The sequence below is a fragment of the Chelon labrosus genome, assembly GCF_963514085.1.
Source record: "Chelon labrosus genome assembly, chromosome: 2".
Classification (NCBI taxonomy): domain Eukaryota; kingdom Metazoa; phylum Chordata; class Actinopteri; order Mugiliformes; family Mugilidae; genus Chelon; species Chelon labrosus.
This window is the reverse complement of record NC_140338.1, coordinates 9,843,234-9,860,919: the sequence shown is the minus strand read 5'-3', so window position 1 is coordinate 9,860,919 and position 17,686 is coordinate 9,843,234. Positions and strand designations below refer to the sequence as shown.

General features: G+C 42.9%; 3 protein-coding genes across 3 annotated transcripts in view; all 3 read right to left on the bottom strand.

Moving 5' to 3' along the window:
* Positions 1-17,686, bottom strand: part of LOC311507977 (uncharacterized protein) — a gene marked incomplete at its 5' end in the record, with an annotated part of 50,478 nt that overhangs the window by 23,373 nt on the left and 9,419 nt on the right. The gene's annotated exons all lie outside the window — the stretch shown is intronic.
* On the bottom strand, positions 6,439-10,864 carry LOC311508155 (P2Y purinoceptor 14-like). Its single transcript, XM_084572831.1, has 3 exons — positions 9,433-10,864; positions 8,631-9,207; positions 6,439-7,081 (listed from the first exon to the last, which is right to left on the bottom strand). The coding sequence occupies exons 1-3, from the start codon at positions 9,663-9,665 to the stop codon at positions 7,016-7,018; spliced, it is 876 nt and encodes a 291-aa protein (XP_084428957.1). The 5' UTR covers positions 9,666-10,864; the 3' UTR covers positions 6,439-7,015.
* LOC311506630 (P2Y purinoceptor 14-like) lies at positions 12,204-15,514 on the bottom strand. Its single transcript, XM_084570669.1, has 3 exons — positions 14,695-15,514; positions 13,906-14,482; positions 12,204-12,375 (listed from the first exon to the last, which is right to left on the bottom strand). The coding sequence occupies exons 1-3, from the start codon at positions 14,925-14,927 to the stop codon at positions 12,310-12,312; spliced, it is 876 nt and encodes a 291-aa protein (XP_084426795.1). The 5' UTR covers positions 14,928-15,514; the 3' UTR covers positions 12,204-12,309.

Sequence of the window (17,686 nt, the reverse complement as noted above, 5' to 3'; positions counted from 1 at the left end):
GAAGAGGTCTGGCAGACCCAAAGCCACAACTGAATCAGAGGACAAGCTTCTGAGAGTTAACATCTTGCGTGAGAGGCAGCTCACAGGACAACAAGCACAGCTTAATAGTGGTCGTAGTAAGCAAGTCTCAGTTTCAACTGTGAAGAGAAGACTTCGAGCTGCAGGTTTGACAGGACGAGTTGCAGCAAGAAAGCCATTGCTAAGATGTCAGAATAAGACATAGAGGCTCGCTTGCCTGGGCCATGAAACACCACCATTGGACTACTGAAGACTGGAAGAAGGTATTATGGACTGATGAATCAAAATTTCAAATCTTCGGTTCATTATGCAGGATCTTTGTACGTCGTTGAGAAGGCGAGAGGATTGTTGGTGACTTGTACAGAGTGAGAGGCATCCTGAACCAAAACGGCTACCACAGCATTCTGCAGCGCCATGCAATACCCTCTGGTATGCGCGTAGTTGGTCAGAGGTTCATCCTACAGCAAGATAGGTGGCAGTTGATCGCGAGATCACTGCGCGAGTGAACGCTGGCACAACTTGCTGCCGCTGCTCGCCGGTAACCTTTTAACTTTTTAACTTTCCAGACTCTTCTGAATCATTTTCTGGTTTTATGACCTAACCGGCGAGTGAAATTGCCTTCATTTGGAATACTGAAGCGATCTGTCGGCACTACCGTTTGTGTGAGCCTTCACTGCTAGCTCACCTGTTCCCCGGTCTGAGCCTCACCTGGCGTTTCTAGCCGTCGATGCTGCCTAAGTCCTCATCCACAATGCGGGCCGGTAGGATATACACCCTGTTTGTCTGCGCCTGGCTGTTTCTACTGCCTGTTCACCAGCTAGTGACGGGTATGCTTCAGTACTCGGCCACCGACCTGCTACGGCTGCGCTGCCACCTGCCTGGACCTGCGCCAGAAGCTCTCCACCTTCACCCAGACATCGCCTTCCAGCCTCGCCGGAGATATATCCACCGAGGATCCCGCCGGCATTTCCTCCACAACAGTTCAACAGCTATAAAGTCCATCTGGTCCAGCTCTCGTCGCCCTCCACGCTCCACCAGCCGGGCTGTTGACCATAGCGTGCTAGCCCGCCTAGCTCGGTCGGCTCGCACCACCATCAGCTGTGACAACACCTCACTCAACTTCGCTCTGCTCAACATCCGCTCACTGACAAGCAAGGGACATCTCATCCAGGACCTCATTGATGACCGTAAGCTTGACTTTCTCTGTTTAACCGAGACATGGCAACAGCTCAATGACTTCTCTCAGCTGAATGAATCCACTCCTAGTGGGTTTGTTTACACCTGTCAACCTCGTGGCTCTGGCTGGGGAGGAGGTCTCGCGATAATTTACCGCGAGAAGTGGAAAGTCTTGCCGGTATCTGTGCCCGTCTCCAGCTCGTTTGAATCTGCTGTCTGCGAGCTGTCTGGTCCCACTCCTACCATTATTGCTACTGTTTATCGCCCCCCTAAACCGAACAGTGAATTTTTAAATGACTTTGCTGCTTTTCTCACCCATTTGTCCTCTCTCTCACCAAACATAATACTTCTGGGAGATTTTAACATCCACATGGACAATATCAATTTGCCTCTCACCAAAGACTTTATTTCCTGTTTAGATAGTTTTGGATGTCAGCAACATACCACTTTTCCCACACACTCCAAAGGACACATCCTGGATTTAATCTGCTGTTCTGGTGTCAACCCTCTGGACCTTACAGCCGATGAACTCCCCATAACTGATCACTTTCTCCTCTCGTTTACAGTGAAACTCACCCTCTCCATCTCCAAAAAAACACGCCTTATTACTTTTCGGAATATAAAGAATATCGACCCTGCCACTCTCACCTTAAGTATTCATTCCTCCTGCCTCCCTGACATCCACAATCTATCCACTCCTGATGCTCTGGTCTCCCATTACAACACCGGTCTCCATAATATCCTTAATTCCCTCGCTCCATTAAAAACCAGATCTTTTTCTTTTTCTGTTTCCGCCCCTTGATTCACATCCGACCTATGTCTCATGAAAGCCAGAGGTCGCCAACTTGAACGTCTCTTCAGAAAAACAGGTCTCACTATTCACAAAGAAATGTACAATAACCACATCTTATGTTATAAGGATTCAATTACCCGCACCAAAACCCACTATTACTCCAGTATAATCTCTGCCAACAAAGGCAACTCTAAGTCACTGTTCTCCCTACTTAACAATATCACCCAACCTCAAGACTCTCTCCCCCCTCACTTGTACACTACCTCCTTCTGTAACTCCATAATGTCATTCTTCATCGAAAAAATTCAGAATATTCATCAGCACCTTGGCACAATTCCTCACTCTAGTGTTCCAGCCGACTCCCACCCATTCACACACTCATTCTCCTCCTTCCAGCTCCCCACTCTTTCAGAAATCACAGAACTTATTCGGAAATCCAAGCCATCCACCTGTCAACTTGACCCCCTCCCCACACAACTTGTTAAAACCTGCCTCCCCTCCCTTGCCCCTCTCATCTCCGCCATCATCCACTCCTCTCTCACCACTGGAACTGTCCCTACATCCTTCAAGATTGCTGCCATTACCCCAATTTTGAAAAAACCTGGTGCAGACCCCACTAACGTCAACAATTTCCGTCCTATATCTAATCTACCCTTCATCTCCAAAATCCTCGAAAAAACAGTTGCCTCCCAACTCCATTCTCACTTATCCCATAATAACCTGTATGAACAGTTCCAGTCTGGTTTCCGCCCACTCCACAGCACTGAAACTGCACTTATCAAAATTACCAACGACCTCCTTATGGCAGCTGATTCTGGACTCCTCACCATCCTCATCCTCCTTGACCTGAGTGCAGCCTTTGATACCATCTGTCATACCACCCTCCTCAACAGGCTGTCTTCCATTGGCATCACCTACACTTCTTTAGACTGGTTCACATCTTACCTTTCTGGCCGCACTCAGTTCATTCAACTTAAGTCCCTTAAATCCAGCCCCTCCTCCGTCACTTCAGGTGTGCCCCAGGGCTCTGTCCTGGGGCCCCTACTCCTCATCATCTACCTCCTCCCCCTCGGCAATATCTTCCGCAAATTTAATATTCACTTCCACTGTTATGCAGATGACACCCAGCTCTACCTTTCCAGCAAACCTTCGTCCGCTCTCCCACCCACCTCCCTTACTGATTGCATCTCCGAAATAAAAACCTGGTTCACCCATAACTTCCTTAAACTTAACAGTAACAAAACTGAATCAATAACATTACTCGGTCTGCTTACTTCCACCTACGTAACATTAATCGCCTCCGCCCCTCCCTCACCCCCCACACTGCCGCCATCCTGGTTCACAGTCTTGTCACTTCCCGTCTGGATTATTGCAACTCTCTCCTCTTTGGCCTTCCACACAAATCTCTCCATAAACTTCAACTAGTCCAGAATTCAGCTGCCCGCATCATAACTCGAACCCCCTCCATTCACCACATCACTCCTGTCCTTCAAGAACTTCATTGGCTCCCAGTTCAATCTCGCATCCAATTTAAAGTCCTCCTGCTTACTTTCAAGGCCATTCACAACCTCACCCCCCCATATTTGTCTGATCTCCTCCATGTTCCCACTCCCTCCCGCTCTCTACGATCATCTTCCTCCGTACATCTGTCTGTCCCTACTGCCCGTCTTACCACCATGGGGAGCAGAGCATTCAGCCGCTCTGCTCCCCGTCTCTGGAATTCACTACCACCCCAACTCAGAAATATTGATTCATTTCCCCATTTCAAATCTCAACTCAAAACATATCTGTTTAAAACTGCCTACTCCACTTGATGACAATTACTCTGCCTCCCCCCCCCCCCATATTTTATTCTCTGCTGTTTCTTTTATGAATTGCTGTTTCGTTTTATGAATTGCTGTTTCTTTTATGAATGTATGTACGGTGTCCTTGAGTGCCAAGAAAGGTGCCTATAAATAAAATGCATTATTATTATTATTATAATGACCCAAAACACAAGTCCAAGCTATGCCAGAATTACCTCAGGAAAAAAGAACAAGATGGTAAGCTTGAAAACATGGAGTGACCAGCACAGTCTCCAGACTTAAACCCCATCGAGCTGGTTTGGGATGAACTGGACAGAAGAGTGAAAGCCAAGCAACCCACAAGTGCCACACATTTATTCACACCACGGTGAATTTGTTTTCTTTATGTGTCTCGTGACTTCCTGTTTTATTTTGAAAACTAACTCTCCTCTCGTTTCAGGTCACTTGCCCTTCCTCTTGTGTCACCGGTCTGATTGTCTTCCCCGATTCCTGATTGTTTCCACTTGATCCACATTACCCTCTTGTATATATGGTCTGCGTCTTCCTCTGTGCCACTGTGTTTCATTTTGTTTCGTTTGTACACCCCGCCTGATTCTACCAACCCACAGCGAAGATTAGACATTGGTATAATGGCTAATTGTGAAGACTTACTGTACACAATCATGCACAGCTGTTGGGACGCCATCTTCCTGTTTGTCCTTGTATCCCTGCTCTTCTTCTACTACAAAACCTCACGCAAAGTGTTGCTGGCACAGCAGAGGCAGCCGGCGTCCTCCTGCTCCAAGGAGCTTGCAAAGTCACAGAGGAACATGTTAGTGCTGGTCAGTGTCTTCTGCTTTTGCTTTCTCCCCTACCACCTAGTGCGCGTTCTCCACACTTTCCAGTGGAGTAATTGTTCATGGAGCAAAGCTGTCTACTACCTGAAGGAGGTGAGCATCGTAATGTCACCTTGGACAAGGATTTCCACGTCCATGTGTGAAGACCATAGACTGTATAAAATATGAATGACACAAGTTTTAGTTTGGCCCATGTCCTATCCACTAACATGGAGGAGGTGGAGTTTATGACCTATACTGCAGCCAGACACCAGGGGGAGCTCTACATGCTTGTCGTGGTGTCCATCTTTATATACAGTCTGTGCTGCAGACTCTGAATGCAGACCACACACACATGTTCCATTCTGTCCTTCGGTCTGATGATGGGTTGTTTTTGCTTTTGATGGGCATGACCTCACCACAAACACACACAAACCACAAAGGCTGAACAGCAAAGTTGTGGTGCCCTAGTCACTCCCACTATATGCATATATGCAGATCTAAATATCGTCTGAATGACTCCAAATGACACGGGGTCATCGTCAAGGGGTGAGGTATAAATGTGTACAAGAAGGGGCTGAGTAGACCACTTCCTGAGGAAGCTCAGGTATTTTAATGCATGCAGCAAACTGCTGGAGACTTCCTACCAGTCTGTTGTTGCAAGCGCCTTATACTTTGCTGTGGTTTGCTGGGGGAGCAGTACCAGCAAAAATGTAGATCAGTAGGGTCAACAGATTAGTCCAAAAGGCTAGATATGTGATCGGCAGTGAGTTGGAGACATTTGTCTCAGTGAGGGACAGGAGGACACCAGACAAACTGCTCTCCATCATGCACAATCCATCTCATCCACTACACCAGACAATAGAGGGACAGCGGAGCTCATTCTCTTACTTTCATACCAAACTCCATCCAGCTGTACAACAACTCACCTTTCTGCAACAGGTAACTCCATGTTATTAATGTTAAGGCACATTATTGCAACTTATTAATCCTTCCTATGTATCCAATATATATTTCCTTTTGTCTATTTCATTTGTTCATATATTAATTTTGTAAATTAATTGCTTATACCATTTTATTATATTTTACTAGATTTTTTCTTATATTTTATTTTATTTTGATCTTATTTTATTTTTATTTAATTTGATCTTTCTTTTTTTTTGTTCTCAAGAGTGATTTCTAAGCTACTGTGACCAAACAATTTCCTTTGTGGATCAATAAAGTTTGTTTAAGTCTAAATATACCAACAAACTCTGAAGGTTTTTGTCTTTCTGTAACAAAAACAGGAACTACAGCAAAGGGTTAGAGGCTGAGGCAGAGCCAGCCCTTCTTTTCCTGTACTAGAAGCTCTCAAACTGAATTAAATGCCAAAAAGTAATTCTGCACTGATGCGGAGTCTTGGCTGCTATAGAGACATTTAAGGAAGCTCAGCCTCCACATGGGGAGAACGTGTAAGGGAATTGAGCAAAAGTCTTACAAATGAAGAGATTTGAAGAGAAAAATGCCTCCGAGAATATATTTCAATAACTTTTAAGAGCCTGACGGTAGACAGTTGGGAGAAGGAAAGCAACCATGATGGATATTTGAGAAACTCACCAGACACACCAGACTGTAGATCACAATGAAGAGAGGTTGAACAGAGGAGTCGATCTGATCACAACGAGTCGAATCGTCAGCTTCGGTCTGGTTTGTAAGTGAGGACCAATTGAAGGAAGAGGTCCCTTCAGTTCCAGCTTGGTCATTCATTTCTCTGGATGATCCAAAAATGTAATGTCTACACTTGGGACCGACTGCTGTATTTAATGCTTCCTTCTACACGGCTCAGACACTCATGTGGTTACGATGGCCTGTTAGAGAAGTTTCTTGCTAGTGATGAGGAAGTCGCACTTACCGCTGAATTTTAATATGCTGCTTTCAGCTTGAGGTCATTCAACATCCTGCATGTACATTTATTTATTTTTATCACAGTTTAAACACTTATTACATTACAAACTGTATTAATGAAGCTCAGAATTAACATGTGTGATACTTATTGCTGCACTACACTTCATCACATCATTTTGTAGGCTTTTGAAATTAAGTTCAAATGGCATTTTAATACAGCAGTCAAAGAATGATTCATTCATTCATCAGCTGTAACTGCTTTTCCTCCGGGGGCGACGTAGAGGGTGGCTGGAGCCTATCCCAGCTGTCTGTCACATGGTTAACATATCAGAATTGTGATGACAATATTTTAGTTTTAATAAAGAGGTCAGACAGGAGTTGTCTTTTCCAGCAATTCTATGACAGACCATCATCTAATTTTATTCTGCACACAGCATGGGTCTGTGAAGAACAGTGCACGCAGTGAAAGGAGTTCTCTCTCCAAGAAGTTGGAGTTGTGCAGCTGGTTGCCTGCAGCTCTTCATCTAACAGTTCACTGTGGCTGTTTCGTCTTGTTCCATTACTCCCTCCTCACGTCTCAAACTGGTCCGCTGTCAAAAAAAAAAAAATGAAATAAATAAATAAATAAATAAAGAGATGACATTTGATTAGTACATACATTTTTGATGAATGATCACGGTAAGTGCTCACCAACAAAACACAGATTTTTTGGGACTGCTTCATAATAACTGTTCATAGAGATTATAGATTAGGCTCAGTAATTAATTCCAGAGGTGGCAAAAGTATTCACATTCTGTACTTAAGTAAAAGTACGGATACTTGTGTAAAAAAATACTCTGGTAAAAGTAAAAGTACTGATTCAACTCCTTTACTCAAGTAAAAGTCAGAAAGTAGAGGCTCTTAAATGTACTTACGTAAAAAGTAAAACTTATTTTGCCATGAAACAATTCATCCGTTGATAATTTTGCAAAATGAAAAAGTTCCAGCAGAATAATCTAGACTTAATTGACCAGATGTCCTGTATGAGCATCTGGATCATTTTTAATAATAAACTGAAGGTTACTGGGTTGTTGTTTTTGAACAGCTAGCTAGTGTTCACTATAAACTATCAAAACGGTGTGTTTCCATAGCATTGCTAACATTGTAAACTAGCTTCCAAAAAATCCTCAAAAAGCAAATGATAGCGACAGAAACCACACCATACATGAATTTTTTATTTTTTCATTTTTTTCACATTAGACCAGTAGTTCTCAAATAGTGGGGTCAGGTGGACTTTCAGTATTACTGTCTTTATTGATGCTTGGCCGATAAACAAGCCTCCAGTCACTAGGTGGCAGCAGAGCTCAAACTAATCAACAGGCTGCCTGTTCAAAACAGTAGAAGAAGAACACAGGAAGCGCATCGTCGACTTTCCTTCTCCAGTCCGATGCACTAGTCATGTGCGATCTAGTATATACAGTCAATGGTGCGATCATGTCACGTCTTTTACGTCTTGTCATCCGTGGAGGTTAAAAAATTAACGAGCCTGTTTTTCCAATGTAAGGAGTAGAAAATACAGATATTTGTGTACAAATGTAGGGAGTAAAAGTAAAAAGTCGTCAGAAAAAGAAATACTCTAGTAAAGTACAGATATCAGAAAATTTTACTTAAGTACAGTAAGAAAGTATTTCTACTTCGTTACTTGCCACCTCTGATTAATTCACTGACAGATAACATTCATTCATTCATTCATCTTCTATACCCGCTTATTCCTGTTAAGGGTCGCGGGGGTCTGCTGGAGCCTATCCCAGCTGTCATCAGGCGAGAGGCAGGGGTACACCCTGGACAGGTTGCCAGTCCATCGCAGGGCCAACATAGAGACACAGACAACCATTCATGCTCACACTCACACATATGGCCGATTTAGAATCACCAATTAACCTAACGAGCTTGTCTTTGGATGGTGGGAGGAAGCCGGAGTACCCGGAGAGAACCCATGCAGACACAGGGAGAACATGCAAACTCCACACAGAAAGGCCAGCCGGCCCATGGATTCGAACCGGTGCCCAGTGCTAACCACCTCGCCACTGTGCCGCCGACAGATAACATGACAAACATTTATTCAACGGAAAATCGAAATTATTCTGACTTTGTACAAACCATTCTGTGGTTAAACCGAGTCCTGAACGCCTTGCAGTAGATGAAGTAGATGATCGGGTCCAGGCAGATATTGAGAACTGACATTACGATGCTCACCTCCTTCAGGTAGCGAACAGCTTTTCTCCATGAACAATAACTCCACTGGAAAGTGTGGAGAACGCGCACTAGGTGGTAGGGGAGAAAGCAAAAGCAGAAGACGCTGACCAGCACTAACATGTTCCTCCGTGACTTTGCAAGCTTCTTGGAGCTGGAGGACGCCGGCTGCCTCTGCTGTGCCAGCAACACTTTGTGAGAGCTTTTGTAGTAGAAGAAGAGCAGGGATACAAGGACAAACAGGAAGATGGCGACCCAACAGCTGTGCATGATTGTGTGCAGTAAGGTGAGCTGGCCGCCGTGGAAGCCTTCACAACGAGCTGTTTTGGGGACAGAGGTCAAAGACTTCTCCTTGATGAATGACAGGATGGTGTAGACAATCATCAGAAATGAGAAGCAAACCCAGGTTACCACAGACAGGATGTGGGCACCCCTCACTGTCTGCAGAATGTGAGTTCCCAAAGGATGAACAATCTTCAGATACCTGGAAAGAGGTGAGACAAACCTCAACAGATAGTCAATAAATAACAGTTTGCATGTATTTATTTTGTGTCGGATGGAACTTCAAGCACAAGATATGCCTGGGGTTCACTCATGTGGGTTTTATTGCATACATTAGATCTATGGAACAGATAAATCAAGGTTGCATACAACTGAAGATTTCTTAAATAAATCCATGATGCTACATTGTTGCCTAAACCTGGCCTACCTGTTTGCAGCGATGTAGCCCATGAACAGGATGCTGACATACATGTTGAGGTACAAAGCAGAAGCGCCAAACTTGCAGTAGACTTGGCGGATAGTGGTAGAGTTGCCAACATGTTTGATGATACGTAGAGGTAGACAGAGGCAGAGTAGAAAGTCAGCTACAGCCAAGTTCTTCAGGTAAACCATAATGCTGCTGGACTCATGCTGCTGAGCTTGGCAGAAGTAAAACTTCATGATGTAGGCGTTGAGGAAGAATCCCACCTGAAGATAGGATGAGGATGGAGACTTATAGCATTTACAGTCAGATAATCACAAGATAATCATTTTCTACAGTTTAATATCTGTGAATCAATTTCCAAAAACTACTTTCAGGCCCAATTAGAAAATTAGGTTGGAAATTTTTTTTATATTTAAATGGAGAACTCATGATTCCACAGACAGTGTTGCATTGTAGGTTGGACAGGATTTCCACGTCCATGTGTGAAGACCATAGACTGTATAAAATATGGATGACACAAGTTTTAGTTTGGCCCACATCCCATCCACTAACATGGAGGAGGTGGAGCTCATGACCTATACTGCAGCCAGACACCAGGGGGAGCTCTACTTGCCTGTCATGGCCTGATGTTGGGTTGTTTTTGATGGGCATGACTTCACCACAAACACACACAAACCACAAAGGCTGCACTGCAAAGTGTGAGCCTGTAACAGTGTGCCTATGAGCCATGCAATAACATGCAGCCGGAGTCAGACGCCCGTTAGAGTCCACGCACACCATTGTGGATTTGGGCAATTAATGGAACCTTGCAGTCATGGAAAGCCTGAAATGAGCTTTAATTGTGCAAGGTTGTATGATATTTTTATTCAGTTTCTGAGATCAGAGAGTTCAGAGATGACATCATCCAGGTCAGAGGTAGGTCAATCTACAGACCCCGGCTGCATTGCGGTGCCCTAGTCACTCCCACTATATGGATATACGCAGATCTAAATATCGTCTGAATGACTCCAAATGACACTGGGTCATCGTCAAGGGGTGAGGTACAAATGTGTACAAGAAGAGGCTGAGTAGACCACTTCCTCTTTTAATGCATGCAGCAAATTGCTGGAGACTTCCTACCAGTCTGTTGTTGCAAGCGCCTTATACTTTGCTGTGATTTGCTGGGTGAACAGTACCAGCAAAAAGGTAGATCAGTAAGATCAACAGATTGGTCCAAAAGGCTGAATATGTGATCAGTAGTGAGTTGGAGACATTTGTCTCAGTGAGGGACAGGAGGACACCAGACAAACTGCCGTCCATCACGGACAATCCATCTCATCCACTACACCAGACTATAGAGGGACAGCGGAGCTCATTCTCTTACTTTCATACCAAACTCTATCCAGCTGTACAACAACTCACCTTTCTGCAACAGGTAACTCCATGTTATTAATCTTAATGCACATTATTGCACCTTATTAATCTTTCCTATGTATCCAATATATATTTCCTTTTGTCTATTTCATTTGTTCATATACTCATTTTGTAAATGAATTGCTTATACCATTTTATTTTATTTTTGTTTAATTTTATCTTTCTTTTTTTTGGGTTCTCAATAGTGATTTTTATGTGCAACTAAGCTACTGTGACCAAGCAATTTCCCTTCTGGATCAATAAAGTTTGTTTAAGTCTAAATATACCAACATACTCTGAAAGTTCTTGTCTTTCTGTAACAAAAACAGGAACTACAGCAAAGAGTTTGAGGCCGAGGCAGAACCAGCCCTTCTTTTCCTGTACTAGAAGCTCTCAAACTGAATTAAATGCCAAAAATTAATTCTGCACTGATGCAGACTCTTGTCAGATGGATTTTTAACCCCTTCCAACTTCACCGTGGCTGCTAGTGATGCTCAGCCTCCACGTAGGGAGATGATGTAAAGGAATTGAGCAAAAGTCTTACAAATGAAGAGATTTGAGAAGAAAAATGCCTCAGAGAATATATTTCAATTACTTTTAAGAGCCTGACAGTAAACTGTTGGGAGCAGGAAAGCAACCATGATGGATATTTGAGAAACTCACCAGACACACCAGACTGTAGATCACAATGAAGAGAGGTTGAACAGAGGAGTCGATCTGATCACAACGAGTCGAATCATCAGCCTTGGTCTGGTTTGTAAGTGAGGACCAATTGAAGGAAGAGGTCTCTTCAGTTCCAGCTTGGTCATTCATTTCTCTGGATGATCCAAAAATGTAATGTCTACACTTGAGATCAACTGCTGTATGTAATGCTTCCTTGTACACAGCTCAGACACTCATGTGGTTACAATGGCCTGAGAACTTTCTTGCTAGTGATGAGGAAGTCACAATAACCACTGAATTTTAATATGCTGCTTTCAGGTAAAGGTCATTCAACATCCTGCATGTACATTTATTTATTTTTATCACAGTTTAAACACTTATTATATTACAAGCTGTATTAATGAAGCTCAGAATTAACATGTGTGACACTTATTGCTGCACTACACTTCATCACATCATTTTGTAGGCTTTTGAAATGAAGTTCAAATGCCATTTTGATACGGCAATCAAAGAACGATTCATTCATTCATTAGCTTCTCCTCTAGGGGGTCGTAGAGGGTGGCTGGAGCCTATCCCAGCTGTCTGTCACATGGTTAACACATCAGAATTATCAGATGATTATGAATTGGACAGATTGATGACACTATTTTAGTTTTAATAAAGAGTAGTATAATTTTAGTTTTAATAAATAGTAATTCTATGACAGACCTTCATCTAATTTTATTCTGCACACAGCATGGGTCTGTGAAGAACAGTGCACGCAGTGAAAGGAGTTCTCTCTCCAAGAAGTTGGAGTTGTGCAGCTGGTTGCCTGCAGCTCTTCATCTAACAGCTCACTGTGGCTGTTTCGTCTTCTTCCATTACTCCCTCCACACGTCTCAAACTGGTCCGCTGTCAAAAACAAAATGAATAAATAAATAAATAAATAAATAAAGAGATGACAGTTGTTTAACAGATACATTTTTGATGAATGATCACGGTAAGTGCTCACCAACAAAACACAGATTTTTTGGGACTGCTTCATAATAACTGTTCATAGAGATTATAGATTAGGCTCAGTAATTAATTTCAGAGGTGGCAAAAGTATTCACATTCTGTACTTAAGCAAAAGTACGGATACTTGTGTAAAAAAAATACTCCGGTAAAAGTAAAAGTACTGATTCAACTCCTTTACTCAAGTAAAAGTAAGAAAGTACAGGCTCTTAAATGTACTTACGTAAAAAGTAAAACTTATTTTGCCATGAAACAATTCATCCGTTGATAATTTTGCAAAATGAAAAAGTTCCAGCAGAATAATCTAGACTTAATTGACTAGATGTCCTGTATGAGCATCTGGAACATTTTTAATAATAAACTGAGGGTTACTGGGTTGTTGTTTTTGAACAGCTAGCTAGTGTTCACTATAAACTCTCAAAACAGTGTGTTTCCATAGCATTGCTAACGTTGTAAACGAGCTTCCAAAAAATCCTCAAAAAGCTAATGATAGCAACAGAAACCACACCATACATGAACTTGTTTTTTTTTTTTGTTTTTTTTTTCACATTAGACCAGTATTTCTCAAATAGTGGGGCCAGGTGGACTTTCAGTATTACTGTCTTTATTGATGGTTGGCTGACAAACAAGCCTCCAGTCACTAGGTGGCAGCAGAGCTCAAACTAACCAACAGGCTGCCTGTTCCAAACAGTAGAAGAAGAACACAGGAGGCGCATCGTCGACTTTCCTTCTCCAGTCCGATGCTCTAATCATGTCCGATTATGTCACGTCTTTTACGTCTTGTCATCCGTGGAGGTTAAAAAAGTAATGAGCCTGTTTTTCCAATGTAAAGAGTAGAAAGTACAGATATTTGTGTACAAATGTAGGGAGTAAAAGTAAAAAGTCGTTAGAAAAAGAAATACTCAAGTAAAGTGCAGATATCAGAAAATTTTACTTAAGTACAGTAAGAAAGTACTTCTACTTCGTTACTTGCCACCTCTGATTAATTCACTGACAGATAACATTCTTTCATTCATTCATCTTCTGCAACAGCTTATTCCTGTTAAGGGTCGCGGGGGTCTGCTGGAGCCTATCCCAGCTGTCATCAGGCGAGAGGCAGGGGTACACCCTGGACAGGTCGCCAGGCCATCGCAGGGCCAACATAGAGACACAGACAACCATTCACGCTCACACTCACACCTACGGTCGATTTAGAATCACCAATTAACCTAATGAGCATGTCTTTGGATGGTGGGAGGAAGCCGGAGTACCCGGAGAGAACCCATGCAGACACAGGGAGAACATGCAAACTCCACACAGAAAGGCCAGCCGGCCCATGGGTTCGAACCGGTGCCCAAGTGCTAACCACCTCGCCACTGTGCCGCCGACAGATAACATGACAAACATTTATTCAAAGGAAAATTGAGATTATTCTGACTTTGTACAAACCATTCTGTGGTTAAACTGAGTCCTGAACGCCTTGCAGTAGATGAAGTAGATGATCGGGTCCAGGCAGATGTTGAGAACTGACATTATGATGCTCACCTCCTTCAGGTAGTGGACAGCTTTGCTCCATGAACAATTACTCCACTGGAAAGTGTGGAGAACGCGCACTAGGTGGTAGGGGAGAAAGCAAAACCAGAAGACGCTGACCAGCACTAATATGTTTCTCCGTGACTTTGCAAGCTTCTTGGAGCAGGAGGACGCCGGCTGCCTCTGCTGCGCTAGCAACACTTTGCGTGAGGTTTTGTAGTAGAAGAAGAGCAGGGATACAAGGACAAACAGGAAGATAGCGACGCAGCAGCTGTGCACAATTGTGTACAGTAAGGTGAGTTGGCTGCTGTGCAATTCTTCACAATTAACCGCGTCGGGGACAGAGGTCAAAGACTTCTCCCAGATGAATGACAGGATGGTGTAGACGATCATCAGAGATGAGAAGCAAACCCAGGTTGCCACAGACAGGATGTGGGCACTCCTTACTGTCTGCAGAATGTGAGTTCCCAAAGGATGAACAATCTTCAGATACCTGGAAAGAGGCGAGACAAACCTCATCAATAAATAACAGTTTGCATGTATTTATTTTGTGTCTAATGAAACTTCAAGCACAAGATATGCCTGGGGTTCACTCATGTGGGTTTTATACATTAGATCCATGGAACTGATAAATCAAGGTTGCATACAACTGAATACCTCTTAAATAAATCCATGATGCTACATTGCTGCCTAAACCTGGCCTACCTGTTTGCAGCGATGTAGCCCATGAACAGGATGCTGACATACATGTTAAGGTAGAAGGCGGAAGCGCCAAAGTTGCAGTAGAGTTGGCGGATAGTGGTAGAGTTGCTAACATCTTTGGTGATACGTAGAGGTAGACAGAGGCAGAGTAGAAAGTCAGCTGCAACCAAGTTCTTCAGGTAAACCATAATGCTGCTGGACTCATGCTGCTGAGCTTGGCAGAAGTAAAACTTCATGATGTAGGCGTTGAGGAAGAATCCCACCTGAAGATAGGATGAGGATGGAGACTCATAGCATTTACAGTCAGATAATCACAAGATAATCATTTTCTACAGTTTAATATCTGTGAATCAATTTCCAAAAAGTACTTTCTGGCCCGATTAGAAAATTAGGTTGGAAAAAGATGTTATATTTAAATGGAGAACTCATGATTTCACAGCTAGTGTCGCATTGTAGGTTGGACAAGGATTCCCACGTCCATGTTTGAAGACCATAGACTGTATAAAATATGGATGACACAAGTTTTAGTTTGGCCCACGTCCCATCCACTAACATGGAGGAGGTGGAGCTCATGACCTATACTGCAGCCAGACACCAGGGGGAGCTCTACTTGCTTGTCGTGGCCTGATGTTGGGTTGTTTTTACTTTTGATGGGCATGACTTCACCACAAACACACACAAACCACAAAGGCTGCACTGCAAAGTGTGAGCCTGTAACAGTGTGCCTATGAGCCATGCAATAACATGCAGCCGGAGTCAGATGCCAGTTAGAGTTCACGCACACCATTGTGGACTTGGGCGATTAATGGAACCTTGCAGTCATGGAAAGCCTGAAATGAGCTTTAATGTTGCAAGGTTATATAATATTTTTATTCAGTTTCTGAGATCAGAGAGTTCAGAGATGAAATCATCCAGGTCAGAGGTTAGTAGGTCAATCTACAGACCCCGGCTGTGTTGCTGTGCCCTAGTCATTCCCCCAATGTGGATATACGCAGATCTAAATGTCGTCCAAATGATTCCAAACGACACCAAAGTTACATGGGTGAGTAAACGATCTGTAGCTTCCCTTTAAGTAATGGGTGAGGTATAAATGTGTACAAGGCTGAGTAGACCACTTCCTCTTTTAATGCATGCAGCAAATTGCTGGAGACCTACCAGTCTGTTGTTGCAAGCACCTTATACATTGCTGTGGTTTGCTGGGGGAGCGGTACCAGCAAAAAGGTAGATCAGTAGGATCAACAGATTGGTCCAAAAGGCTGAATATGTAATCGGCAGTGAGTTGGAGACATTTGTCTCAGTGAGGGACAGGAGGACACCAGACAAACTGCTCTCCATCATGGACAATCCATCTCATCCACTACACCAGACAATAGAGGGACAGCGGAGCTCATTCTCTTACTTTCATACCGAACTCTATCCAGCTGTACAACAACTGACCTTTCTGCAACAGATAACTCCATGTTATTAATCTTAATGCACATTATTGCACCTTATTAATCCTTCCTATGTATCCAATATATATTTCCTTTTGTTGATTTCATTTGTTCATATATCAAGCTTGTAAATGAATTGCTTATACCATTTTATTTTATTTTAGTAGATTTGTTCTTATATTTTATTTTATTTTTATCTCATTTTATTTTTATTTAATTTGATCTTTCTTTTTTTTCTTCTCAAGAGTGATTTCTAAGCTACTGTGACCAAACAATTTCCTTTGTGGATCAATAAAGTTTGTTTAAGTCTAAATACACCAACAAACTCTGAATGTTTTTGTCTTTCTGCAACAAAAACAGGAACTACAGCAAAGAGTTAGAGGCCGAGGCAGAACCAGCCCTTCTTTTCCTGTGCTGGAAGCTCTCAAACTGAATTAAATGCCAAAAAGTAATTCTGCACTGATGCGGAGTCTTGGCTGCTATAGAGACATTTAATGAAGCTCAGCCTCCACGCAGGGAGAACGGGGAAGGGAATTGAGCAAAAGTCTTACAAACGAAGAGATTTGAGGAGAAAAATGCCTCCGAGAATATATTTCAATAACTTTTAAGAGCCTGATGGTAGACAGTTGGGAGAAGGAAAGCAACTATAATGGATATTTGAGAAACTCACCAGACACACCAGACTGTAGATGACATTGAAGAGAGGTTGAACAGAGGAGTCGATCTGATCACAACGAGTCGAATTGTCAGCTTTGGTCTGGTTTGTAAGTGAGGACCGATTGAAGGAAGAGGTCTCTTCAGTTCCAGCCTGGTCATTCATTTCTCTGGATGATCCAAAAATGTAATGTCTACACTTGAGACCGACTGCTGTATTTAATGCTTCCGTCTACACGGCTCAGACACTCATTTGGTTATGATGGCCTATTAGAGATCTTTCTTGCTTGTGATGAGGAAGCCACAATTACCACTGAATGGCATTTTCACACTCTGGTTTCAACTTCAACATCTTGCATACAGTCTATCACTATCTCATTCTATCTCAGGCGAAGGTTAAACAACTAAGATCTGTCCCCTTGTCTTCCATTTTCCCACACTGACACATTTATTCAGTCCGCCACCTGCGTCTCATTAATAGTAAGCAATGGACAGGAAGTGTCAAGCAGCAGTTAAAGTCCAGGGGCCCTGTACCCATACCTTCACTGTTTGGGATTCAGCTCTACAACCCTGTCACGTTCGGAAGCAATTACCGTACATGTTCACGTTTCCTCAATAAATGTTCATGCTGCACCCACTTGATATTTCCTTATTGAACTATTTGATGCCATGAGAACTGGGGAGTAGAAGATTGATTTAAATATACACTGATCAGGCACTGACAATAGAAGTGAATAACATTGACCTTCTTATGACAATTCAATGTTCTGCTGGGAAACTTTTGGACCTGGCATTCATTGGTGTGGTTGTTACTTAGACATGTATCACCCACCTAGACCAACTACAGAGGTCTGAGCTACATCAGACAAACTGAATTCATCCACTGTGATCTGGGATCTTATCTTTTT

What these genes read in the sequence shown, in the direction of transcription:
- LOC311508155 (XM_084572831.1), bottom strand. Translation starts at nt 9,665, where the DNA reads ATGAAGTTTTACTTCTGCCAAGCTCAGCAGCATGAGTCCAGCAGCATT. An exon ending in GGCTACATCGCTGCAAACAG is followed by an intron (nt 9,208 to 9,432) that starts GTAGGCCAGGTT and finishes ACCTCTTTCCAG; the next exon opens with GTATCTGAAGATTGTTCATC. An exon ending in CTCGGTTTAACCACAGAATG is followed by an intron (nt 7,082 to 8,630) that starts GTTTGTACAAAG and finishes TTTTTTTGACAG; the next exon opens with CGGACCAGTTTGAGACGTGA.
- LOC311506630 (XM_084570669.1), bottom strand. Translation starts at nt 14,927, where the DNA reads ATGAAGTTTTACTTCTGCCAAGCTCAGCAGCATGAGTCCAGCAGCATT. An exon ending in GGCTACATCGCTGCAAACAG is followed by an intron (nt 14,483 to 14,694) that starts GTAGGCCAGGTT and finishes GCCTCTTTCCAG; the next exon opens with GTATCTGAAGATTGTTCATC. An exon ending in CTCAGTTTAACCACAGAATG is followed by an intron (nt 12,376 to 13,905) that starts GTTTGTACAAAG and finishes TGTTTTTGACAG; the next exon opens with CGGACCAGTTTGAGACGTGT.